General features: G+C 34.7%; 1 protein-coding gene across 1 annotated transcript in view; it reads left to right on the plus strand.

The window, feature by feature from the left end:
- The first annotated feature begins 6,425 nt into the window (after positions 1–6,425).
- The window catches only part of CACNB2_1 (Voltage-dependent L-type calcium channel subunit beta-2), a 32,803-nt gene continuing 11,309 nt past the window's right edge, over positions 6,426–27,919 (plus strand). Inside the window, exons 1-11 of the mRNA XM_051209283.1 lie at positions 6,426–6,458; positions 7,435–7,499; positions 10,318–10,528; positions 11,255–11,350; positions 13,731–13,873; positions 14,186–14,250; positions 17,983–18,101; positions 22,277–22,416; positions 23,978–24,090; positions 25,655–25,899; positions 27,362–27,722. Coding sequence (XP_051074724.1) covers positions 10,331–10,528; positions 11,255–11,350; positions 13,731–13,873; positions 14,186–14,250; positions 17,983–18,101; positions 22,277–22,416; positions 23,978–24,090; positions 25,655–25,899; positions 27,362–27,722 — 1,480 coding nt within the window. The 5' untranslated portion in view covers positions 6,426–6,458; positions 7,435–7,499; positions 10,318–10,330. The remainder of the gene's footprint in view (positions 6,459–7,434; positions 7,500–10,317; positions 10,529–11,254; positions 11,351–13,730; positions 13,874–14,185; positions 14,251–17,982; positions 18,102–22,276; positions 22,417–23,977; positions 24,091–25,654; positions 25,900–27,361; positions 27,723–27,919) is intronic.

The raw sequence follows: 27,919 nt of genomic DNA on the forward strand, positions 1-27,919 counted from the left end.
CCATGCGATGATGGCAGTGGTGGTCCTACAATGTCTAAGTGAACGTGATCGAAGCGAGCATCAGGCGTAGCGAATGTACCAAGGGGGCGGCTACGTGCCTGTGCACTTTTGATCGTTGACATTGTTAGCATTACTTCGCCCACATACGAACATCTTTAATAATAATAATAATAATAATAATTTTATTCTCAAATAACAGTTTGTTACATGAGGGATGCCAGTTTACAGGCAAGATCAAATTGATACAAATGATACAATATCCACTGTAGTAAATTACACAGCTGGGTTGATAATTTATAAGATATGAATGTAGACGGTTATAAACAGTACTACAGTTGGCGCGCTTCACGAAAGTTGCGTTGCGAATGTGCAACTGATGGTCAAGGATAGGTCCATTGAAGATGGGAGCTTCTAAATGTCGCAACCGTATGTCCCTTTGGAATGTCTAAGGCTTTTAGGATGGTGCAGGATGAAATCTTTCGTTCCATATCACAAGGGGGCTGAAAGAGGGAGCAAGTAAAAGAAAGGAGGAGAGGCAGAGTAGCCAATATTCATGAAGAAATGTTTAAGGTATGATTACTCAGTCAAATTTTCTTTTATTAAGGTATTTGTTAAGAAAGAGCATTTTAATAGGTTAAAGAAAATAAGTGTTAACAAGGTGTGAGTGGACATACAACTGACAAATGGAGGCGATTCGGAAAGGAGCTGAGAGTATGGGGTTATGTGTGATTATAAAATAAAATATAGTGCTAGAAACAGTATTGTGATATACAATTGGCTGTCTTCCTTTTTTTATCGATGCTATCAGAGCCCCTTTTTTTGTATTATTATTTTTTTCAGGTATTATAGGGTCTTGAGTAGGCTTCGTATATTCGCGAATTGTCTAGTTTGCTTGTAATAGGATTACTGGGTAGGAAGTGAAACCAATTCAACGTTCGTAACACGATTTAATGAGGTATTTTGCGTGATAAATCAGCATCAATACCATAAGTTCGTGACATCCCACTAAATCATAAGGAGCCGTAATTAAACAAAATGTTCTGCCCTACAGACATGGGTGGATTGAATTTACCTCCCCACCATCATGTTTGCTGGTCAGTAACGCCACCCTCCCTCCTTTTGTGATGTTAGGCTCTCTTACGTTTATGGTAAGTATGAATACTGCTTTAATCAAAGCCGATAGTTGGAATACACTGTCTCTACTAGGTCCATGTTACAAGCAAATCAGATAGTTGAAAAGTTTGTTTTATGGGTTAGATGTCCATATAGTATATCACACTGCTATGAAAATAACTAATGGTTAAAAGGAGTAAGGGCTAATAGCAAATCAAAAGATATGAGAGGGTATAAAATTGTAGAAGAAAAAAATTTCAGGGTAAGACAAATAAAGCATTGAGAAACTCACAAGACTTTGTGGCTTTGGGCTTTGTATGATCGGCCTTGGTAGATCAGCATCCATAAGATTGAGCTATCTGTCTACTTGCAGTAGAAAAAAAAGCATGACTTTTAGGAAGAATAATGTACATTTAACCTGTAGAGATTTGGGAACTGAAAGCTAGGGTTAGGAGCATAAGGTCATGATTAATAAACAATGAATAATAGGAAAGGATAAGCCATATATTCTGTGATTTGGTTATATTCGTATTAGTAACAGTCGAACTTGTTATAATCTTGTTCTTTCTAGATACTAGGCGGTCCGTAATAAAGTGCCTCATCGGTGAGCGGGAGTTCAAGGAAATGTTGAAGCTCTTTGGAGTCTAGAAATAGGGTTATTAACTTTTTGAATCTGGTAAACGTATCACAGTTACGAATAGGCATTGGCAGCCTGTTCCACAATAAACTATACCGTACTGTAAAAAACTTACAACGCATTTGTTTTTGGTGTTTTACGGTAAGTAGTGTATATGCGTTGTTTCTAAGTCTATAGGCTGGGTCGTGGGTGATAGTCGGGCAGGAGGTTAGAAAGAAGAGCCCATATATCGCTTTGTAGAGAAATATTAAATTGTTTTTTAGCCTACGGTGCCATAAAGGTTCTAAAGATAGATGCTTACATCTGTCTGTGTAATCGATATTCGAGTTACATCCTAGTAGTTGACGTGTGAAACGTCTTTGAACATCTTCTACTCTTATCTTGTCTGCGATATTCATATTAGAGAAGACAAAAGAGCAGTATTCAAGGGATGGTCGTACACATATTTTGTAGAGAGTAAGTTTACCCTCTGTTGTGAAAAAGTTTTTCATTATAAAACCAATTAGCCGTCTAGATTTAGAAATAATAGAGGATGCATGTTCTTCAAAGTTCAGGCTTCCTGTGTAGTTAATTCCTAAATCGTGTACTGATTCGAGTGTTTGGACACTACATTCATTTAAGTGAAGTTGCGGTTTATAGGGATGCTTTCCAAAGTGCATGATCCCGCACTTGTTGAGGTTAAATGGTAATTGCCATTTTTCACTCCATATAGTTAATTTATTGAGGTCCTTTTGGATCTGGGATACACTTTCGCTTAGTGTCTCAGGATTATAGCTGTATACTATTTTGAGATCATCAGCATATAAGTATGTTTTCCCAAATTCTATGGTGTCACATATATCGTTTATATACATAAGAAACAAAAGTGGACCTAATACGCTTCCCTGGATGACTCCACTGGTGATTGGTCTAGGGGACGAGAGACAGTCATTGTACTTTACCATCTGTTTACGTTCTGTCAAGAACGAAGCAAACCATGAGTACAGTGGGTTGTATATTCCGAAGGACTTTAGTTTGACGAGTAGCCTTTTGTGTGGGACCTTATCAAAGGCTTTCTTAAAGTCTAGGAATAGGACTGATACAAGGAGTCCGCTGTCGCGTTTCAGAGTTATATCATTCAGGTAGTCTACTAGGCATGTATCGCATGATCTGGACCTAAGAAATCCATGCTGGGAGGTCGAGATGAGATTATTAGTTAGTAGATATTGGACTACAGCCGCCTTAACTACTTTTTCCATCACTCTGGATACCACTGAAGTTATGTTTATAGGCCGGTAATTTTCAACGTTTGCTTCAGGTCCTGTTTTAATTTTGGGAATGATATGTGTAGTTTTCCAGGCAGTAGGGTAACACGCTGAAGAGAGTGATATCGCGAATAGTTTGAGAAGCAAAACACACAAATCATCACCTCCACGTTTTAGCATGCTAGATGGAATACCATCTGGTCCATCAGTGTAGGAGTGTTTCAATGTACTGATTGCCTTGGAGATATTTTGTACACTGAATTCTACATTAGTAATTTCACAGGGAGTTACTGGGATTGGTTCTGAATCATTAAATGGTTTTTCGTTAGTTAGTGAGAAACAAAAATGTTCACTAAATAATTCTGTGATAAGTTTGGGATCTTCGTATACTTGTTTGCCTTTAATGAATATACTCCCTCTCGATTTGGAGCGTTTAAGTTTATTTTGGAGTAGTATGGTGAGTGCAGAGGAGTTATTATTAAGTTCAACTGCACGTTTTTCCTGTGCTACTGCTTTTCGTTTACTTATTGCCTCTGTTCGGACAAGTATTTCTTTCATCGTTACTAAAGAGGAAAAGTCATTTAAGTTGTGGAATCGAGTACAATGTCTTTGAAGACGTCTTCTTGTGCTGACCGGTATATAGAGATCTTTGGAGAACGTAGGTTTACAGTATTCTAAAGGTGCGATGTTGTTGATGATACTTTTGATGTTGTGATAAAATATATTGGTTAATTAGTCGGTATTGTTTGAGGTAAAGAAAGTTCTCCAATCAGTGCTTCTTAGGTAATTGTGGAAGTTATTCCAATCAACCTTGCGATGGTTTCTACGAAGTGTTACGGTTTTACTTCTATCAGTTGTGGTTTTTACATTAAGGCTGCATATGACAATGTTGTGATCACTACCTGGGAACTTTTTTCCAATATACAAAGTATTGGGGATGAGGCCACTGGTAAAGACTAAGTCTAAGATGTTTTGATGTTTGGTAGGGCTATCGACATACTGAGTCCATTGTCCAAGCTCTAGACATTCAATAAATGATTCATAGCGTCTCGGCGCTTTGACTGGCAGCCAAGAAATTTCGGGCATATTGAAGTCACCGCAAATGAGCTTGCCTGTGAATGAGAGGGATGATGCTAGTGTGAATACCTCCGATAATACTGCTATTTCATCTATTGATACGTTAGGTTGACGATAAACATGGAAGGCCAGACGTATCGTGCAACGATGAGACGTAATGCAGCTGCGATACCTGGATGAGATAATCCATGCAGGGCATCGAATACGAGACGGCGGTAAGCAGAAGGTATGGTGGGTCGAGGAAGACCGGTGGAAGTATCGCATAGGATGGTGCCAGAAGTCGTGGCTAGGGGTACTTCCTGATACTGAAGGGAAGTAGATTGTAGTGCTTTTGTGCAACTGAGATCGTTTGCTCGGGCGGCGGCCATAGCAGGAAGATCGAGCATCGGCAACACAGTTCGACTTGCCTTTGATGTGACGAAGGTCTGTCGTGAACTGGGAGATATAGTCCAAATGTCTGCACGCTCGTGGTGAGTAGCGGTCAGAATTGGTATGTAAAGCATACGTTATGGGCTTATGGTCGGTGAATAAGCTGAATTGACGTCCTCCTACTGCGTGCCTGAAATGTTTGGGTGCACAGTAAGCTGCTAGCAGTTCGCGACCAAAAGCGCTACATCTCGTCTCTGTGGGAGTAAGGCGTCGTGAGAAAAATTCAAGAGGTTGCCAACTACCGGAGATGTTTTTTTGAATAACGGCTTCCTTGGCAAAGTCCGATGCATCAACCGCTATACTAAGCGTGGCTGAAGGGTCTGGATGAGTGAGGAGTGTAAATTGAGTCAAGGCCGTTTTGATCTCTGAAAATGCAGTACGTGCAGTATCGTTTATTTCTAACTTGCGTGGGTTGCCGCAAAGTAAGTCGGTTAGTGGTCGTAACCGTTCTGCAGCTTATGGGGTGAAAAGACGGTAGAAGTTAACCAAACCGATAAAAGCCTTCAGTTCCTTGAGTGAGGAGGGCACGTTGTACTCCTTTATTGCTCGCACTTTGTCCTCGCAGGGTAGAATACCCTCTTGCTTGATAACGTGACCCAGAAATATTATTTCTCGTTTACCCAACTCGCATTTATCTGGGTTAACTACTATTCCATTATCCGAAAGGCGTTGGAATAATAGAGTAAGATGTTGATAATGTTCATCTACGTTTGATGATGCGATTAGCGGGTCATCAATATAGACGTGAACGAAATCTAGGTCTCGTACAATGCTATCGATAAACCTTTGAAAAGTTTGAGCAGCATTCCGTAATCCAAAAGGCATTCGTAGGAACTCAAACAGACCGAAAGGAGTCGTGATAGCAGTTCCTTCGATATCTTCAAGAGCGACTGGGATCTGATGTGGTGTACCACACTATTGGTCACCGATAGAATCTCCTCGAGTGGTTCAGTGAGTACGGAGAATTTCTCGAATAAAGCGTGGAACTTATCGTCACGCGAGTAAAAAGTGTCGAGGATTCGGTAGGCGTTCATGGGAGTCCATTATATTAATGCTATTCTTATCGTTATCCGTCATGTCGAGTGTATTATATAGTAAAAAGTAATATAAGAATATACGACAGACGTGGATAGATAAATAATAGACTCACCAAATTGACTTCTTTGGGCGATTGGACCAGAGGTTGCAGCGTGTTCCAGAATTCGGCTCACCAGTTGTAGCGTGGCGTCGATTCCCAATTGACTATGGACACCGCTACCAAGAAACACGTGCCAAAGAAATCAGAAGGCGTAGGTTGAATGTAACCAGATTTATTTCGTTGGCGATCTCGTGGTATCGATCGAATACCAAGATCGTTCCAAGAACCGGTACAAGCGGAAGCAGGAGAATGGAGTACGTGCGAACAAAGCCAAAAACCGCGGAACAATGGTGGAAGGTAATGGAAGCACGAAATTAGCACAGTTAAACAAAGGCACGTTAAAACAAGCACGGGTACAGTTGGTTATGATAATGATTGTTTTCATTAAACCAGTCGTATTCTCGTGATAAAAGTGTGTCACTACAACCTCAAGGTTGTTTACAGAATACTGAGAAATGATTTTGGACCTATCATAATCTCTCTGTTTCATCCCACCAGGTCGGGACAACTCAGAGGACATAGCAGGTGAGTAGAAAATCCAAGAACGAAAATATCCCCGATGCATACACGCTTTCACACCGAGTCATCAATACTTGGAACCTGCTGTCCGAAGCAGTGGTGTCCGCACCTTCAATTGACTCCTTCAAGAGAAGACTGTACACTCGCAGCAACATACTAGAAAAGGAATAACATAGGCTGTGGGCCTTCTGTTCTTACTACACAAATCTGGGTCTGATCTGATCTGAATGTGTTTTAATCTTTCAAAAACGAGATATTTAGATGTACTGCTGTATGTAGATGTTTTGAATTAACAGAGTTGGTCAGTCTTAAAATGTGTCATTTATAGTTAACAGGCCTTTGATCCCTTATCTGATGATTTTTATTCGATTTACCAGTGTGATTATTTATCACAAGTATCCAAATCTCGATAATACGTCAACATTCTGATCTATGGATGAAAGTACCTTTAAATTGACTAATCAGATAGTTTGAATTCATACTTACCAGTACTACAATTCTGTGCTTTTTGGGTCACTACTCTTGTATTCAGTTCGTATTTTTTATATGTTGTTGCTGGCAGCGAGTTTGAATTCGTTTCTACTCAGTTCATTAGTAATTAACTACCTGAGCTCCCCAGCTGGGGAAGTTCTTATAGTAAACTTTGGGGAAATTTGGTGAAAATGGCACCAAAACACCAAAATTTCCTCAGACCTGGGAGGTTGGGTTTCCAACATAGTCGTATACTGTTTGTGACTTCAGACGGTAGTTTTTTTACTAATTACAAAAACCTTTTAAAATGATATATCTCATCATCTTTCGGTGCTATCATATTGATTGAGGGTTCGTAGTATGTTGTAAAGTAATTTTTAGCATCATTCTAGCACTTGCAAGCCAGAGAGTTGGTTCTTTAAAGGGCTTTGATTTCGGGAAACAGTTAAGCTTGCATACGGCAGGCATTTTCTTTCTACGAAACTGTCTCCTCATAATAAAATGACTGGGAGAGGTAAATGGCAGTACATAATTTAGACCATAAAACATAATAAAAGGAGAAAAAAGCTTTTGAGCTTGAAGTGTTACATTGGTCAGACCTTTTCTGTAGCTTTTATGGCAACATAATTAATTTTTTAGAAGATAACGTTTTAATGGGGAAACTAACTCTCATTCCATAAATGTGTTTCATAATTGTCTTTAATTCACACGGTCGACGAGTGTATTTATCCGAATAAGTAACCATTTTGTGATAACCGATCTACGAAATCAATAATCTTATTTCTAGTAGTTTTATTTCGTTTTAGAACCTTATTGATACTGAAAACTTGCCTCCATCAGACCAGTTTTTAAATTTGTACATAAATATCTGGTAAGTAGATATCGTTTGGTTGACGCTAAGTTTTACGTTCAAAGTTCTGCTATTTTACGCCATTTGAAAGTAAGGGCTATGCGCCAAGTTCCTCTGATTTTGCAGCTGTGCTGCAGTTGGAATATAAATAAAACTGTCGAATTGGCATTTGATGATATTTATTGTGCGATTGTTAGTTTCGCCTCAGCAATGTATTACGTAGCTGATAAGTTGTGAAATCAACGATGATTTAAACATAACTCTGAATAGTCTCATAATACCTAAAGATACAAAGTGAGGAGTGATAGTACACTTTTCTTATGGAATCTAATGAACTACGTTAAGACAAGAATCAAGACCTGTCTTTAAAATCAACCTAAGTGAACTCATTGTAAAGTTGACACTAAGATCATATTCAGCTTATGAACAGCAGTCATTATATATTTCTGCACTTTATGGCTATTTTATATAACCTTCTACAGTTTTGGTGCAGACATTTTTCGCATTCTCTATCAGATCCTAGTTGAATATATTGAAAAATAAAGACTATTTTCGTCCCTTAATTTCCGAAAGTTTTGTAGAGTATATTAAAGTAAAGTTAGATTGCTATTAATCACATACTCTACATTTATCATTTACTAATTCTAAAACAAATAGTTTGACCTAAGATGTGGCGCAACGGCCAAGCAGCTCTAGTAACAAATTGTTCAAACGTTATGGAACAAATCAGTTAAGTGGAGAAAAAATACGGGATACAAACGATTTAATCAAAAGATTAAAATGTTAAGTAGATTGCCGAGACACTCCTCTATTCTTTCAGCTAAGTACTAAACAGCTTCCAATACTCAAAATAGCGATTTTAGTGGTCAGTAAATCACTGATATCGCCCCTAAATGCCCTGGTACTGTCAAGGGTGAAGAGAGTCCGCTCTCCCTCTCCGAATGCTCTCACATGGCCATACATGTAAATCCATTCCCACGGAAGTCCTACTCACTGCCTTCTCGTGGCGTGGGTGTTGTTTACGAAATCAAGAAGACGAAAGGCGAATGTTCGGCTCTTCAACCGGGTTAGTGGATATGGAGGATCCACCTAGGGGAGCTGGAGAACCCCGATTCCAAACTAGTGGTGCAAGTAAGATCCAGGATCCTGAAGGAACAAATGGCGTATGAACCAATTGTTGGTCACCGGCTACTATGGGACTGCATCTCCTTATGTTGCTCTACTGTCTTGTGGGTTAGATCTTCAGGTCAAAAGCTCCGGGTGTGGTCTCCTAAGAAAACCACCTGCCTCAGTCTGGGCACCCGGGCAGTATCGTAACTCACACAAACCAATGATAACTGCTACTGGCCTCATTGTTATTTTGTGGCGTATATGTATTTGGCGCACCCTTGTACCAATGTTTATGTGTTCAGTTAAATGAATAATTTTGTCGTCGGATGTCCTTACATTATTATTATGATTATGTAAACGCCATACGATATCTTTCGCAGGTAGTTTTACTATTTACTAATGAGTTACAATACCAAGATCTCAGAAATCAATCAATAAATGCCTTGTTATGAGATTTAAGATGGGTCACAGTTTAACTTATTCGTTTCATACTCTCCTCACAGTAAACATTTTACTGCACCATGTTTTTTATTTTCGCCTACTTGTCTTCTTTCTCATTATGGCATTATTTATTTCATTTTTTGATATCTTGGGGTTATAAGGATAAGTGCATCTGTTCAAATTGACGTAATATGACTCATGTAAATGAATGTAGTCCAGTTTTGTTATAAGTTGGAAAGTAAGGTTTTAGGACCGTCAATCTGTAACTTTATTGTATAAGTTGTCTCGTTTTATACCAGCCGAAGTAGCAAAACCTTCATTTAATCTTGTTTATATGTAACTGGAAGTAAATAATATCTAGTAAGTCTAAGGAATGAAGATTTGTTATTTGGCGTAGACAAATTTGTCATTGTATTAGAAACATAGTGTGCTCATATCTAGTCTTATAATTGTTAGAAAAGTAAAACATAAGGTTTTTGTCTGTTGTGATTTTGTTCAGATTTCACGTTATTTACTTCGGTTTTGATATTTTCAAATGTATTAAATTTCGTGCACAATATCTTTATTAAAATTTTGTTTTAACTTTCGATGACACAATATCTACTATACATAGAGAGAACTGTGGCAATCTTCATATTTAAAGTGGGAAAACTCATTAAGAAGATTTTTCTGAAGTTTCTTATTATGGAGTTCGGGATTCTGAAAGCGTGACTATCTGCTCTTAGGACCAAATAATACCGTATAAGTGATTCGTTCTCTTCTGTTTAGAGTGTTAAAAGTGGAAAACATCTGCTAATATGTGTTTATTTAGTGTAGTAAAATAGATTTAACCATCGTTAAGGCAAATGTTATAGCCACTAATGACAGTTGGTATAAAGTGAACTCTGCTAATGACTCTAGGTTATCTAGAGAAAGACAAACACTAGTTTATCTATATTGCAGATGTATTGAATGATCTCCATCTAAGGATAGTTTAAGAATATATCATTTACTCACTAAATATTTCTTTTTTAATATTGATCAAACATAATGTACAGTAGAAAAGGGACAAGTTATGGCATCATTTTACGAGATTTGTATCTTGCAGACTACGCCTTGAGATAATATGTGCCTTTTAAACGTATACTATTAACTAAAAAATGTATTAAAATATGTTTGTTCAGTAAGACAATTCAAAAATGATTTTTAAAACTGTACGATTAATGATCGTAGTTTCAGTATCTGATAATCTTGATAGAACGTGTGTTTGGGAATTTTTGTCCGTAAATTACATTTTTATGTTGCTTAGACTTTTGATTATAATGGCTGGTGATCGAGGATATTCAGGTGGCGGTTTTGCCGGAAACAACTTCGAGGAGTATGACGACGAGGAGTACTGTGATAGAGCAGATGATGATGATGACGATGAAGAGGAAGATGATGATGAAGACGATTATAAAGAGGAAAATGCTCGTCAGGAAACAGAAGAACAAGCACGAATGCTACTTGAAAAAGCCAAGGTATTTTTTATTCTTTAACATATACCTTTGCTACTTCATACATTTAAAAGCAAGATGTAGTATTTAAGTGAATTCTTATCTCTAATACCAAGTTGAATGAATTGTTGCCGTTTAACTATAATGCCAAATGTTTGACACTTACCATTTTCGTGATCAACTTGATTTTACTGCTTGATAATTGATTAAAAGTCTTAGTTCTTAGTTGCTTGTAGAAACGCAAACCATTTCACCTTACAATATGAACACTTGACAAAATTATATACCATTGTTTCATGAAAGTGTTCCTCAGGAGGAAAATAGTTATAAGCTGATTACATTATGATTATGACCTACCATATATATGTATATATATAAATATATGGGAAGTGTTGTTCAAAACTAACTTCAGTTCTTATTGTTCAAGCATAGTTTGTCCATCAACTTAGGAAAAGCAACAGTAGTGTTTATGCATAGTTTGTGGTCGATAAGTTAGTGGAGTCGCTTTTGATGACAATTTAGAAGTACTTTTCATTTTGCCGATTGCTACTTACTTCTGTAGATTGGAGTATAGCGTTGACTTTTCTGTCTGTCTTTACGAAACAACTCCCATGTCCAACATAGACTTCTATCAGTAGTTTTTAATAGTTTGTTTTAGTGTTAGAGGATATCTACATAGTTTGATTATTTATAATGGTCACAGACTCGTTTATACGTTGAAAATTTTACTGATTGTTTTCCACAAACTAGACATCCAAGGTTGTTTTTGTCGTGCGAACGAATGTTGCGTTTCATGGGTCGGTGGTCGATGATTGCCCTGTTCCTGGAATGGCTGTAAGCTTCCAAGTAAGTTTGTTTATTAAAAATAATACAAGGAAATAGACAATGTTTGTTAGATGTTTTTTATGATTATTAACGTTAAAATGATCTCCAAACTAGCTAATATGATAGGTTCTAAGTATGATGAAACGCATATCCTGGACACCATTGGTAGCCGCTATCCGAAAATATGATAAAACCTGTAAATACTTGTGACATTCATTCAAAGTGGAAATACAACAGAAGAGACTGATCAACATCCAGTGTAAAGTATTAACAACGAACAAAAGCAAACCTTTTAAAGCTAGCATTGTCTGGATTATCCTTTATGAATTATTGCAGTGCAAAGTTAAGGCACTGTAAATTCTAAAATAAAGGTTCTTAAGATTTTCTTGTGATATGTATACGACATTGTATTATGATGGGGAATTATCGATGAATATGGTAAATTATTTAAAGAATTAGATTCAACTTATCTAACTGCAATTTTGTCTTAATCGAGTTTATTCCTCAGGGTATAAATTTTGCGTTATGAATTGTTTTCGTTATATTTGTTAATTGAATAGCAAGTGATGTACAAATCTTCAGTACCTTAGTATTGTGCCACATGTTACGGTTTCCCATTTTAATTTCTAGAGATCAACCTCAAATACAATCACCTATGGGGATATGATACTGGCCGAGGGGTTAGATATTATCATGTTTTTTGTGAAACCTTATGGGTGTAGGGAAAAACTGGTGGAAATCTCCAAAGCAATTGTTTCAGAAGTTATCTGGTGTATCTGTTCTTGTTATAAATCACGTCAAAATTATTCGAATGTATAACAAAATAAGTATGCGCAACTAAGAGGAAGAACTTTACTGATAGAATATGATTATCTCACTGCTTTCTTGGCAGTGAATCTGCGTATTTTTCAAAACTTTTTCCCAATCTCCCAGGTTCTAAAATGCTCGAAATTTACACTTACTGGTCATCTTTTAACTCATTTTAAGAATATTTAAAACCTATCATATGGTTATGTTCCAGTGTGAGGATTCGCATTAAATTACAAATAGCTAAGATGAAAACTGAAGTCGTTTAGATCTTTTTGTCTAGTTTGAGCGAAATATACTCAATAAACTATGAATAATTTATAAAACTTAGGTGGGGAAATTTGATAAAATCTGGTCCTTAAAAGCACTGTTCAAACATTACAATTTATTACATCTACAAAGAAACAACCGATGCAATTTTTCCTTCATGAAGTAATCGTGTTAGACTAATAATAGGAATAATAATAATAATGGTGATGGAAGTAATAGCAGGAAAAAGAAAAAGTGTAAATGAAAGTAATTTAATTGTCGTCTCTACTGATTAATATCGGTGAACTACTAAATGAAAGTCAACTTACAAGACAAATATATAATTATGTATCTGGATTAAACGAGAGTGTTCAGTAGTAACCCTTCTAAAGATTAAACACATGATTCTCTATTTTCATGATAAACACACTAGCCTTTACATTACGGGGCTTTAAGCCGCTTTTTGTTGCAGTTGATACTTCTAATTCCAATGGTTTTTGAACTGTAATTGATCGATGATGTCAAAACATCTCACTTGAAATTGATTAGAAAGTTGTACTTCATTTATTAATTTAATATGAACCATTTTATACGAGCATCAATTAAAACTTAATAACGTTCAAAAAGCCAACGACGTGCAATCTGTCATTTGAAAATGATGTCTAAAATTTGTGGGTTGAGTTTAGAGGATTTTTTTTCAAAAATATTTGTTGATACACGTGTTTAATTGTATCGTTTTCGATATTTTAGAAATACTACTATAAAACTTAATTCACTGAAAATAGTAAAGCTGAACTGTACCACCGAGGCTATGGTGAACGTGCAAATCGCTTCAAGGCCATGGTGCATAGCAGCAGATAGGATTATAGTTTAAAGTTTAAGATACAGAATTTAGAAATTCAACATAACAATTAGGATTAGGGGTTTAGTTTGGGATTACCATGTAAATCTTAGGATTTGAAGCTAAAGTGGGATTATGCGTAGCACTGTACACAGACTGAGCGCAAAACGTAATTCAAATCTTAAACGACATCGTTAGTTCTATCTGTAACCCTGTATTTCCGAATTCTTCACTTTAACACTAAATACTGAACTCCACATTCTAATTCTAAAACCTAAGTCACTGTCCTAGCAATCTACTGCTGCTTAAATAGGTTAAGATGTTTTAAAGCATCACATCCTAAATCCCATATTTTACATCCTAATCAGAAATCATTGACCATCCTAATCCTTAGTATTAGTCCTAGCATAGTAAATCACTCATTAATCCTAGTTGTTTCCTGACTATTTAAAACAGGTTTAGGTCGACTTTATTCTGAAAGGTTATTCATCTATATGCCTTTAGGTTAAAGATTTTCTGCATATTAAAGAAAAATTTAACAATGAATGGTGGATTGGTCGGTTAGTGAAAGAAGGTTGTGATGTTGGCTTTATTCCGTCACCAGCGAAATTGGAGGCTATGCAAAATTTCGGTGCTAGAGGTATGAGGTAAGTATATTAACCATGTTTTTCATCAGTTTAATATAACGAACACCATGTGTATCATGTTTGTGTCTACATATGAATATGAATAGTTAAGCGCTCACTCGCAAAATCAAAGATCTCGATTTCGATTCCTGGTGGCGGGGTCGTGGATATACATTTCTGACTAGTCCCACATCAGGAGAACACAACTTTCTGGTACCTCCTGTTTTCGATGGTGAACTAGTTAAGATCAGTCCGTTATTTGACTTCGCTGTTTAACTTGATTTTATCTGTGACTGTATTGTGTATATGCTTGTTCTAAATTTTTCTTTTTAGCAAAAGTTCCACAGGTAATTTTGATAATTCACGAACTGGAAATTCAAGGCCATCAACACCACCAGGTATTTTGGGTTTGCTTTTATTTCGAACTATATCTATATAAAATCATCCATTATTTTTTCCAGTGGAGATCATGTTATAACAATTTAAGTTTTTAATTGTATTTTGAGTCTACCTTTAGTTATCGAAATTCCTTCTCAATATGGACCTCTAATTAAAAGGTTTAAATCCTTCCTATTCACAGAAAAGTACTTCATCTCATTTGTTGTAAATCTCTGTAACATTATGTCTAAAATATTTTGATTTAGAATTAATAAATATAAACCACTGAGATGTTTAATCGATATAGTCACATTTTGTCTCATTCTTTGTAAGTAGAGTACTCATATTTGTTTCGTCCATAAATTTGTCTTGAATATTTGTCTTAGGCAAAAGCATATAAGAAATTATATTAGTTCATCGGTTGTAAACAATAAAGAACGAGGCACAAATATGCATAATATCAGTTTATCACACTTTATAGCAGCGCTAAAATTAACTTAACCGGTGACTGAAAATTAAAAAAAGGAAGAAGAAATGTAGGTCAGATGAACTACTCATTAGTGTCCTGCCCTTATATTCTTCAGGAGCAGCATAGATAACTATCTGACCTCTCATATATAACATGTATGCAATTTGTCTACTTTGATCTTACGCTATAGTTTAATATCCTGGAAACAACCACAAATATATAAAGGTTTTATTAATCCTATTGATCTAAATACGTAGTAGTTGTTAGGTTTTCTAGACTTCCCTTTGGAAAGGAAATCAATAACTACAAATATACACTCGCTTATTATTCATATGCGTTTATCAAATTTCAGTAATTGTATAACGAAACGACGTCAGAGGGTTTTTTCTCAGATATCTGTAGGGAAAATAACTGTAAAATGTTGGTTTTATTGGCTAGGCTATCAGTCAAGAAGCACTGGACAACTGGAGAAACAGCATTACAAAGGTTCAATACAGCCTTCCTTCGACATACTGACAAACTGAACAAATTCAAGAGAGTTCTCAACAACAGGTTCCAAGTCTTACAAGGTCTTTTGGAAGAAGAAGGAACTAATATGGAGGACAACTGGAAAGGGGTCAAAACAACACTGACCTCAGCATGTCAGTAGTTGCTGGAAAGTAAGAAGCGTCATTATAAAGAATAGATCTTGATCGAAAACCTTGGCAAAATTCAACGAACGAAGAACAAGAAAATAGAAATTAAGAACAACCGAACAAGAACAGAGATAGTCAAAGTACACACCGAATACACTGAAGTAAATAAGTGAGTGAAGAGGAGCATTTGAGCTAACAAGCACAAGTATGTGGAAGACCTATCAACGACAGCGGAGAAAGCTGCAACAGAAGGAAATACCAGACAACTATATGACACAACGAGGAAACTAGCAGGGAAATATAGTAAACCAGAAAGACCAGTCAAGGACAAAGAAGACAAGACGATCACTGAGATTCAAGAGCAGAAGAACTGGTAGATGGAACACTTTAGGTGGATCAGCTCCATTGAATTCACCGGCATCGAAGGAACACATACAAACCTTCCCATAGCTGTCACTCTGCCAACGATCGAAGAAATCAGGATGGTCATCAGACAAATGAAGAGTGGGAAGGCGGCAGTTGAACCACACGACATGCCAGCTGAAGCGCTGAAGTCAGACACAGACGTAACTGCAAACATATTCCACGTTCTAATGAGGAAGATTTAGAAGGAAGAACAGGTGCCGATATATTGGAAAGAAAGATGCCTCATCAGGTTACCAAAGAAAGAATGGTTGAGCAGGTGTGAGAACTACAGAAAAATCACACTACTATCAGTACCAGAAAACGTTTTCAACAGTGTTGCCGAACCGGATGAAGGATTCAGTGGACGCGCAGTTTTGAGATGAACCTGCCGTATTCCGTAAAGATCGGTCGTGCATAGACTGAATCGTGACACTACGGATCATCGTTGAACAATCAGTTGAGTGGAATTTGTCACTATACATCAAATTCCTTGATTATGAAGGCGTTTGACACCGTGAATAGGAGAACTTTATGGAACCTTCTTTGACACTACGGAGTACTTGGGATATCGTCAACATCATACGGAATTCATGCGACACTGCAAAGTGTTGCATGGAGGACAGCTGACAGACGTATTCCATGTGAGGACCGGAGTCAGACAAGGCTGGTACCTGTCGCCCATTCTCTTTCATTTGCCGGTTGACTAGAATTTAAAGACCTCTACATCTCAAGGGAAGCTCAGAATACAATGGACAGTTTCCATGCAACTAGACGATTTGGGCTTCACACATGATCAAGCCCTTCTATCTCATAAACACCAACAAGTGTAGATGAGGAAAACTAGTGTAGCGGCAGCCTCTGCATCAGCAGGCCTCAACATACACAAGGCAAGAAGCAACATCCTCAAATACAACAGGGAGAACACCAACCAACCCAATCGCACTTGATGGAGGAAGTCCAGAACAGGTGGAATATTTCACGTAGATGAACAAAATCATCGATGAACAAGGAGGATCTGATGCACACGTAAAGGCAAGGATTGTCGAAGCAAGAACAGCATTTCTGCAGTTTAAGAACATATGGAACTCAAAACAACTAAATGCAAGCCAACATCAAAGTGAGAATCTTCCGTATGAACGTCGAGACAGTTAGTTCTATTGTACGGAGCTGGAACGCTCAGAACTACTACAATTATCATCGAAATTGTACAAGTGTTTATAAACAATTGTCTGCACAAGATACTCAATGTCTGTTTACTGGATATTATCAGCAACAACCCACTGTGGCAGAGAATAAACCAGGTTCTAGCTGAGGAGTGAATTAGAAATAGATGTTGGAGGTGGATAGGATATACATTATGCAAATCATCAAACTGCATCATGAGACAAGCAGTGACTTGTATTACTGAAGGTGAATGGAAAAGAGGAAGGCCTAGGAACATATTGCGTTGGGAATTGTAAGCAGACATTAGAAGAATGAATAGCATCTGGAAAGAACCGGAAAGGATTGCGTAGGACAGAGTTGGATTGAGAATGCTGGTGGGTGGCTTATGCCCCTCCACGAGCGAGTCAGGAGTAATTAAGTGAGTATCAATCAAAAAATTGGAAACTAATGAAAGCCATCCTAAAATAATTATTGTTTGCTGGTCATCCGTTTTTATATGGGAGAATATAACTTTGGGAAGATACAAGTAAAACAACACCAAAGAATATTGCTTTGTTCGATAATCACGCCAAATTCTGATAAGCTGACAGATTCCAACATGTTCTCACTTATTCATCGCTCAACTTAGAATTAAAATCAAGAAATTTTTAGATTCTACTTGGGGGTTATCTACTGTTTATTACTTTCCGTCATTTCCCTGGAAATGAACATGCGTATCACTTCATTGTTTTAGTTTTATTTCTTAATTTGAAAACGAGATTCTACTTCAGGAATTATCTCTAATGTTGAAGCTCATTGTCTTAAGAAAATGAGGTAGTAGGTCACATATCATGTTTATGAGTTATCGTATAGATGAATTATTTATGCTTCCTGTTTGGTCTAGGGTAATACACACCTTTTTTACAATAATCTATAAATATTTATTTTATAATGAAGCTATGATAAAATTACTTTTTCTTGATAACTGTGATCAGTATCATGATTAGAGTATATTTTTAAGGTATACGCATATTTTACAATTGTTAAAAATTTTCTTTGATTATAATAATCATCACACGACTTGTGGCTTTCAACTATAGCTGATGGTGCTGACACCATTAACAGAAGTTATGATGAAGACAGTAATCCCAGACGAGAAACACCATCAGGCAAAGCTTCCGTCAGTGCAAGAGCTGGTCGTAAGCCGTTTTTTAAGAAAGTGAGTAGAATGAGACTATTTCTTAACTCTTATTAATTTTCTTATGATGATAGTACATATGTAATACTTGACTGTGTTACTTAACTTTTGACATTTCGTATTATCCTAACATCTTCAACTAATTGTTCGAAATTATTTGTTGTTTGGATTTAAAAAAGGGATAAACTCATTATTCCCAACTTCCCCAGTCTTTGTTTCTGCTAACATCTGTGACCATTGGATTTATTCACTCTGAAATTGTTTATTTATCGATATATCATAAAGTTTTGTCTTAATTTCGCTGAAAGTTTTTATACAGCTTGTCCATAGACTATAGGGTACTTACTATGTGTTCAAGTTGAGATAATTGCGCTTTGACTATCATATTGTTGGCTCCTATCATGTCCCGTCAACTTTCTGTTTGTTAGATGGTTTATATTTATATGTTTTACAGAGACAGTGTGACCTTAAACCGAATATAAGAGAGTACTGAAAAAAAGACTCACGAATTAAACAAAAGTACTTTTTGTGTGTAAATTGCATTTAATAGCCATTTATATTATTTTATAAACTAAAATTACAAAATATTCAGTCTTGAAGGCACTCTTGGTGTCCGATTGAAAGTATGGATGAGAAATAAAGGTATTTAGGATAAAAGCATTTAGATTGTCATTCATATTTTACAAATATAATTGAAATACGTTGATGTTGTTTAATATACATTCTTATTGTATTTTTCTTCACATTTCTAGCATTTAGCAAATGTTCAATCTAGATACAGTTTGATAAACTGAATATTTGAATTATTCAAAGTCTTTAGGTTATCTTTTTTATTGTAACACTAGGTTTGGATACTAAATCACAAACTGTTCAACAGATACTTCAAACTGATAATATGTAGATTACAATTTTGATATTTAAATAAAGCTTAACATAAACCAAGCAATTGTTAAATTATTAGTAGATCTGGTTAGATCGGTGATAAATTCAAAGTATAGAATGAAACAAATGTTTATCGTTCTATAATTTTCAGTGGTTATCTATTGAAATTTCCTCTGTAATTTAGGTTACAAAAATGGATATAAACAATAACTATTTCTTTCTCTCTAGGATCACAGAACGTCTTAAGTTATTTTTTTGTATATAAGACGAAGCAATCAAAACACTGATACACTTCATATGATATATCAACATTACTTCTCATGCGAATATAACAGATATTACTGGTAATAGAAGCGAACAACAATATAATCATTTCAATATAAATCTAGGTGTACATAAATATAAATGCGAAATATGTAAATTTTACTATATTTTTAAAGTTATTTACAATTTAACTTTCTTCAGTAAAACAACTTTCTACATTGAACAATGTTTACTAATTAGCTTATTTATTAATATTTTAAGAGACGGGAAATAAATTGATTATTCTGTCCTTAAAATCATGTGTTATCAAAATACATTTCTGTATCAGATATGGTAACTCAAATAGATGGTCGAAGTCGGATGGATAGTGAGGTCTTTTTTATTAAGGGTAGTAGGATTAAGCAATTTATTAAAAGCTTCAGCTACTTGACTTTCTTTGTACTCGGAATAGCCTTTTTGTATTATTTTGATGTTTTTAGTATCGATTTGATGGTCGTTGTAAATCGCATGAACTGTTGTTGCTGATTTAATTTGGTGTCTTTCTCTGGGATTATAAGCCGGTTTTTTTTGTGTACCTAAGATGTTCGTTGGCTCAAGTCAAGATTTCACGAAATGACCCTACATGTTATAAAGCATCACAATCGACACATCCTAAGTTGTAGACACAATTCTGTGTTGACATAAAGGGGATTTTTTCCTTTATGCAAACTAAAGCATTTCAAAGGGTATTCGTTGTTTTATAATATACTTTAATTCTGTGTTGTTTTAAGACACTGGAGTTCTGTTGTACCATGGCGGTATGGTTAAAATACAATACCAATCCATGGTATTTCATTCGAATTATTATTTAGCAGTAAAAGGTATAGTTTTATTGGACCCTTGATAATCTTCATAGGAAAATTATTAAATTATAAGATGTTATGTATGTGCTTTTGATTTTTTTATTTAACCTCATCAGATGTAATAATCTCGTTTGTTATTCTAAAGATATTTAGTGCCAAAGAGATTTTTGCACTCAATGAATGTGTTGAATTGAAGTCGATATAACTATTTAAGTGCGTTGGTTTTCGGTAGATGGTTAGATTTAGAAATCCACTTACATTTCTTTTAACTAAGCAATGTAAAAATAGCAGCTCACCGTGTTCATTTCTAATCTGATTTGTAAATTTGATTTGAGATAAAAGTGTATTGATCAGTTCAGAAAAAATAAGATCATAGGTGAGTCGGTTTTATGACAACAAAAGTATCATCTACATTTGTGGTCCAAATTGGCAAAAATATTTGATTCTGTACGTGACATAAACAGGTTAGCTACAATCGGGGACACAGGGGATTCCACTGCTACACCCTTTGTTTGCTTGTATAATGTCTCATTAAAGGTAAATAAGGTTGAATTGAAGCACAGTTTTAGGGGTTTTATGATTAAGCTGGTGCATAAGGGACATCTGACATAAAGTATTGTCATTCTCTAGTAAACCACTAATAAAATTTAAGGATCTATCAAGTGGAATATTATTACATGATGATACAGCTACATAACTTACCATGATTTTATTCTTTTCGATAATTAATCCCGATATTTTTGGAGACTTTAGTTATATTATCTTAGTCATGTTAAAGTGGCTTTAGTGTGCTGTTCAGATATTTAAATGATGCATATGTTGGCGTGTTTGTAAAGTCTACTAGCGGGCTTAGTGGGATGTCTGGTTTATGAATTTTAGGTAAACCATAAAAACGCTAAGTGGTGCATGATTTGGGATTTAAAAGTAAACCATAAAGAGACTACAGTGACTGGTTTTAGTTCTCTCAAAAGTTGACTTGTCTCTGATTTGACTTTATTTTTAACCGTTTGAAGACTTTTTGGATCAATCTTTTGATATGTTCCTGTGGAATGATGTTCAAAAGCTTCAGTATCATAATGCTTTTTATTCATGACTACTGTTGTGTTGCTGTTGTTAGCTTTCGTGATTAAAATAGTTCTATCCATAAAATCTAGATCTTTTTTAAAGTGACATTCGTAGAAAAAATTTCAAGTAAATGAGTTTTAATGGTTGTCTAACCATTACTGTTACAATAACTAAGGAAAATGCCTATAAACTAATGTAAGCAACTATCAAGAAACTCTATAATCAAATGATTTTTTCAATAATTTTCTTTAAATGTTTTTTGATCTATTAAGACTCGATAACATAACGGACTGTTCAGCAGTTTTTCATCCAAAAACTCTTATTTTATTAATGAATTGATAGGTTAGATGTTTTGTTAAAAAATGTGATGTATATAAAATCGATTTCAACGGTTTCTAAACTAACAACCGTTTAAATGAGATTTTCTTTGGATATTGAAGGTCTTTTTACAATCGAAATACCTCCTTGTACCTATTTGATGTATATCCGTACTATTCAGTTTACTACGCTTCTAGACTCACCATCAGTCAAAAGTATCGCTGTAAAGCTATTACTGCTTAGGAATTAATGTGCATGGTAGCTTACATGGACAAACGTATCGGTGCAAAAATCAAGCCACTTTCTATCATGAAGTGTGTTTTCAAATAGTAGTTTTCGTGTATCTAAATTCAGTCTAGTAGATCAAAAACAGGATATTTCAAATCATTACAAATTATAATAAAATTCATACCCGTTCCACATGCTGATGTCTATATGAGTTCAGTGGCTCACTTGGTAACGTGTTGAGTGTCTCAGGCGAAAGATACTAGGTTCAAATCCCAGTGGTAATACCAATACAAGCATCTCCAGCTGACAAGTTCCAAGTAGGACGAGCATCTTATATTCTGCTGTTAGCTACATCATAACTATTCTATAGAAAGTAGTTTTCGTAATTATGTTTGTTTTCTGTGAATACAGTTTTATAAAGTACTGTAATAATAGAAACCTCAGGTGAGCCACTGACAGTAACTCATTATCAGTTATTTTTATTTAATAAAAGTTAAGCTCCTGTTTACTGACATTCAATGAATAGTATTCCCTTCATTCATAATTCTTTTCTTTGAATGGATCACCTCAATTATATATATTTTTTAAATATTACAGAGTGATAATTTACCTCCTTACGACGTCGTACCATCTATGCGTCCAGTAGTTCTAATTGGTCCTTCTTTAAAAGGTTATGAAGTAACTGACATGATGCAGAAAGCCTTGTTTGACTTTTTAAAACGGCGTTTTGAAGGAAGGTAAGGCTTTGTTTTTTACAAAATATGTATATATGCCCGTGAATAATTTTTTTGTGGGACTGTTTGTAAACAGTAATACTTAGTAACATGAAAACAGTTACGGTATATCGTATGAAACATAACTATTTTATCGTCAGTAGATTGAAATGTGACGTGTAAATATTAACTATTTGAATTTTTTAGTGCTTTAGCCCTACAATTCGTTTAGTTATTCTTGTTTGAATGACTCTCAATTTATTAAAGTCTACTAACTTATATGAGTTAAAGTGAAATAATATGAAACAAGTTATCTATATCGAACATTAGGGTAAAGAGACGAAATTTCATGGTTTGTCTTCCTTAATTTCGGTATACATACTTCAGGAAAAGCTTGCCTGTCATTTTTATAAAATTTTATAAAAAAGCAATTCGTTGCAAGTCTAAATTCTTCTAACTTCTAAATTTACTGGGTGTTTTTTAACAATGAAAATCGTAAATTAATCGGCACTACATATATTCCCTTTAAAGGTGCGGTGTATAATATCAATAAATTGTTTCAACGAACACATAATCTGTTATCATAACACACTTTTCGTTTCACACCACATGTCTCAAACACACCAAAGCAAAGGCCTACTTTAAACATTGCTAACGTGATTGGATGACCTATTTAGTATACAGTTAACTGAAGAACCATGTACCTGTTTTCTATTCGATAACTTTGATTATATTTCCTTGAAAATGCTTGGAACAGATTGTCATTCACTGAGAGTTTACATATACATTCTTCCGCCCTAATTGTTTCAACTTAATTTAAATAATTAAGGGGTTTTAGTTTTATTTTAGCTGGAATATTTTCATTTTTGAATTAATTCAACTTCTAATCAGCTAGTAAACTAATGACTATTGAACATCTATATTGACCTAGTTAGGACATTATTGCTGATATGTACAGAAAATGTAAGACAGGATAGAACCACAAGTATTTTAAGTTTTTCCATGAGCACTGTCGTACTAAATGCTGAAGCTGATATTCACTAACACAGGTGTTTTAGTTTTAGCTTATTTGTAGAATGATGAGATAATCATCGAATACAATTTTATAGTGAGATCAGTTGACTAGTATCGAAATAGGCTTTCTTCATTCTTAGTAATCCCCCCACCTATTTTGTCAGTGATAATAAACGGGAAGTAGTTAGTTACCATTAATATTTAATAACGATCAATCCTTACCACAAGTTGACTGAAGTTAGAAAATGTCGGCCATTTGGATTCCGACTCAGCACCTTTTAATTACTGTGGTCGTCTTGTGACCTGGACCACATGGATTCGATTTCGTATAAGTTCGTTGATACATGTTACTGAGGTGTTCAAAACTAAGGTTAAATATCTATCAAGTATTCATAGGTTTTATTGTTTTTTCAGTTAACTTAAATCCTTAATAGTAGTGTTTAAAGTGGACTAATCTTTTTACAAAATTTACTCAACTAATTAATGATTATTCTGATGGTGTTTTCTTCTCCTAGTATACACACTGTAGATAATTCATTTTTTGCTTAACTTTATTCTTTTTTTATTTCAGAATTATCATAACTAGAGTGACGGCTGACATATCACTTGCTAAACGATCCCTACTTAATAACCCTACTAGAAGAGCTATTATGGATAAATCTTCTACAAGAAATCAATCTTTAGGTAAATATTGAATTATCAGGAATTTTGGTCATACTATTATTTCATTAGGTAGTCAATTTAACTTTTATGCTGACGAAAACTTTCCAAACATAATTTTTTCTATCATGTTAGCTAAAATCTGATGTTGGATTATTTTATGCAATTTATAAGGAGGTGAATCGTGGCTAGCTGCGCATCCCAGAGTAGACATCAACTCTGGGACTCGAAAGGTACTGGGTTTGAGTCCCGGAGTGATGGAGGTACATCCAACCAACGAATCCCAAATAGGACGAAAAGTTCATCCTGGATTCTACTGTTGGCTGTCATCCATCTTTGCCTTTAATGATAATGAATTAATGTAGATATCTAGGCAATCCACACAGTATACATATATATCAAAAAAAGGATCGATCGATTGGCTTCCGACACACCAGTGGGAAGATTCAAACAACCAGTACAAATAAATTTACCGGAAGCTTTCATGTAGAATAAACAAGTTTGTAAACATACTTATACTTTTTGCTAATAAATAGTAACAGCCAAAAAATTAGGTAAATATGGTTTTGTTTAAACAATGAAGTGCTTCATGATATCTAGTCCTATAGCTTTGTGTAGGAATAGAAAATATGTATTGCTATATTATAATCAATACTGAGGAGCAGGCTTTTGACCACTTCTAAGAGATCGATTGTTTTATTCTTCATTTCACAATAGCATGTGCTTACATGACATAAATTTAGAACCGAAGAAAACACTACGTACATTAGCAATATAATTAATTATGTTGAGTAAAATGAAATGCTATTTTATCTAGAGGTCAAATAATTTCAGATTGTTCAGCCTAGTTGTTATCCACCTGTCACACAGTTCTATATTTGTTCAGTACAGATATAGCCTATCATATTCAAGTAGCTTCAGTGGGTATGTAACTACTTAGATGTATGTTCCACATAAACTAACATTGATGAGTTAAAATTGAATTCCTTTTATTAACTAAGGAGCTGAAACGCAATTTGACTGGCCAACTTATGAAACATAATCACTAGCGAATCAGATTTGATCCGTCGGAACATTTTCTATCCATAATCATTGACATTTGAGAAATAAGACGAAATGAATAAGCACTGAGAGAGCTGTTAGGATTTGCTGTAGATAATATTTTTCGTAGGGACTGAGGGTTATAAGTAGAACTATTATGTATAGCCTTGAAGATCGCCTATCAAGTATGATCTTATGATGTCAGTCTCAAGTCTCTGCAACTAGTTATATAGTTTCAAAATGAAAGTTTGAAAATTTCTCCTTTTCAATAGATTTTGTTCAACATTACTGTGAATGAAAATTCTTCCCAATGAATACTGAAGGTACTAAATGTTCAGTCAACTCCAGTATATATCCCATCAAACTATAATTTTTACCTGCCTTTAGATAATGCAGTATTTTATCTAGTTTCTAAATAGCTTCTTTTATAATGTATCATTGCGAAATTACAGTAGTTTGTTTGACGGTTACTTGTATTTCATATAATTTGTTTCTGTATGTGTTCTGTTGTCGTTGTTATTGTTATTTATTTTCTTCTTGATTAAAGAGGTTCAACAGGAAATCGAACGTATATTTGATTTAGCTCGTACACAACAACTCGTCGTACTGGACTGTGATACAATTAATCATCCAAGTCAATTATCTAAAACATCTCTTGCACCAATTACAGTTTATTTAAAAATAAGTTCAACAAAAGTACTTCAACGTTTGATTAAAACACGTGGTAAATCTCAAGCGCGAAACATGAATGTTCAAATGGTTGCAGCTGAAAAACTCTTGCAATGTACTAATGTAAGTTGAGAACAAATTAACTTTGTAATAGTTATTCTTTCAATTAAACAATAAGCTTTTCAATATTTTCTAGAAATGTTTATTTTCTAATAAAGATTTCAAATGTTGAACTCATATAAACAAGACTAAATTTTGTTAATGATCTCTACATACATGATTCTAATATTAGGTAAATAAAAAGCTTTCAATGATATTTAAAACAATTAAGCATAAAAGATCAAACCAAATTGATCATCATTGAAGAAACGTTTGAATGAAATAAGTAGGATCGTTAAGGAGTATGACAGCAGAAGAACAAGATTAGAGTTATGTGCTTTTTGTTTGGTGCTTAACATCTTAAAATTCCCGTGATTAATTATTCGGTTATCTTACGGGGTTTATACATAATTTTACTGTGTGATGTTGTGCTGAAATCTCAAAACATTTAGTTATGTGAATATCTTATGAATGTACGTAAACTCCTTCATCATGTATATAATTCTCTATGCCCAAGTCATATATTTGTTTCAACACGTTTTTAAAAATAGTTACGTGTAGTTTTAAGTTAAATATTTCTTCTAAACTGCTTCCGTATAACACAATTGGAGTTTAGAAAGAAATGCTTTATTAACTAAATGTTATATATATAGTAAATGTCAAGCTCTCATTTCACATTGTTCAAAATATTTTCATTGCTAAACAACCTGAAAAATACTTTTTACGACGCACAATATGAATCGCTGTCTATGTAGGAGTTTCTTCAGACCTCTTTGTTTGTTTGTAAATTATGTTGTATAAATAGATTTTTTCGTCAGGATGGTGGTTTGTGAAGATTGTAATAATTTTGGTGGTTGGATTCATGAGTCGATCTAAGCTAGACCACTATTGAAAACCTGGAAGCACTGGTTTGTCGTCCCGTCCTAGTATGAGACTTCTCAGCAGTGTGTATCCACAATCCCGCACACGGGACGTTATTGGTTGATGATACTCGCCACATAATTTGGGTTTATAGTAAGTATTGAACAGTGGTTTATTACTGGTTCAGTTTTCATCAGTACACTACTTGGAAATATTTTTTTAGTCGATATGTTGTTGACATATATTGCTGTCATGATTTCTGATAGCTTTTATCATTATCAATAGTTCAATAATGTTACACTTTCATAGATTCATTTCGATTAGTCAAAAATTATTTATTTGGTTATTTTCAAGTTCTGGGGATTTTTAAAAAGTATCCCACAATTGCTGATAACTTGTCTGTTTGATTAATAAAATCAACGAAGATAAATAGGCTGACTTATAAAATTTACTGAATTTCATCAGGAGTGCTGACTGGCTGAAATTACTTTTGTCAATTTTGATTTCTTGTGGGCCTTTTTGCGATTAATTATTGACATCTTTCCACAATACGAAACGTAAAAATTAAATAAAGTAAATTAATTTATTTTGGTTTTTAATTATATGTTTTTCAAATTTTTTTAAGGATCAGTTTGATGTGATTTTAGAAGAAAACCAACTTCCAGATGCCTGTGAACATTTAGCTGAATATTTAGAAGCATATTGGAGAGCCAGTCATCCAACTGGTAAAGTCACAAAAGCTGAACGTATCCTTGGAATTGGGACAGGTGCAAACTCAAATCAGTCTGTTGAAAACGAGATGTCACATGGAACGCACCGACGTCAAAGTAATGCATTTAAAAATGACAAAAGAAAAGGCAAAATTGATCAAGATTATAATGGATCTAGAGATTATTCAAATTCAATTTCTTCACCAAGACGAGGTTCAACTCAATTCGAAAATAATAGACGACGTTATGTGGATGAACAAGAATTACTTTCAGATGGTAGGTACAGTTGCAAATTACCGCAGTTACAAACACATTAACTCTTGTTGTATGTTACTAATTAATAATCTTAAGTTGTAAAAAATCAAGAATTATAAGTGTGAATTAGTAGAAATACCTAGAAACTTAATTATGATTAAGATGTTAAGTTTTCAGTTATGTCCTAGAATTGATTGTATTGCTTTAAATCACCGAAT

Source organism: Schistosoma haematobium, chromosome 1 (genome assembly GCF_000699445.3).
Source record: "Schistosoma haematobium chromosome 1, whole genome shotgun sequence".
Taxonomy (NCBI): domain Eukaryota; kingdom Metazoa; phylum Platyhelminthes; class Trematoda; order Strigeidida; family Schistosomatidae; genus Schistosoma; species Schistosoma haematobium.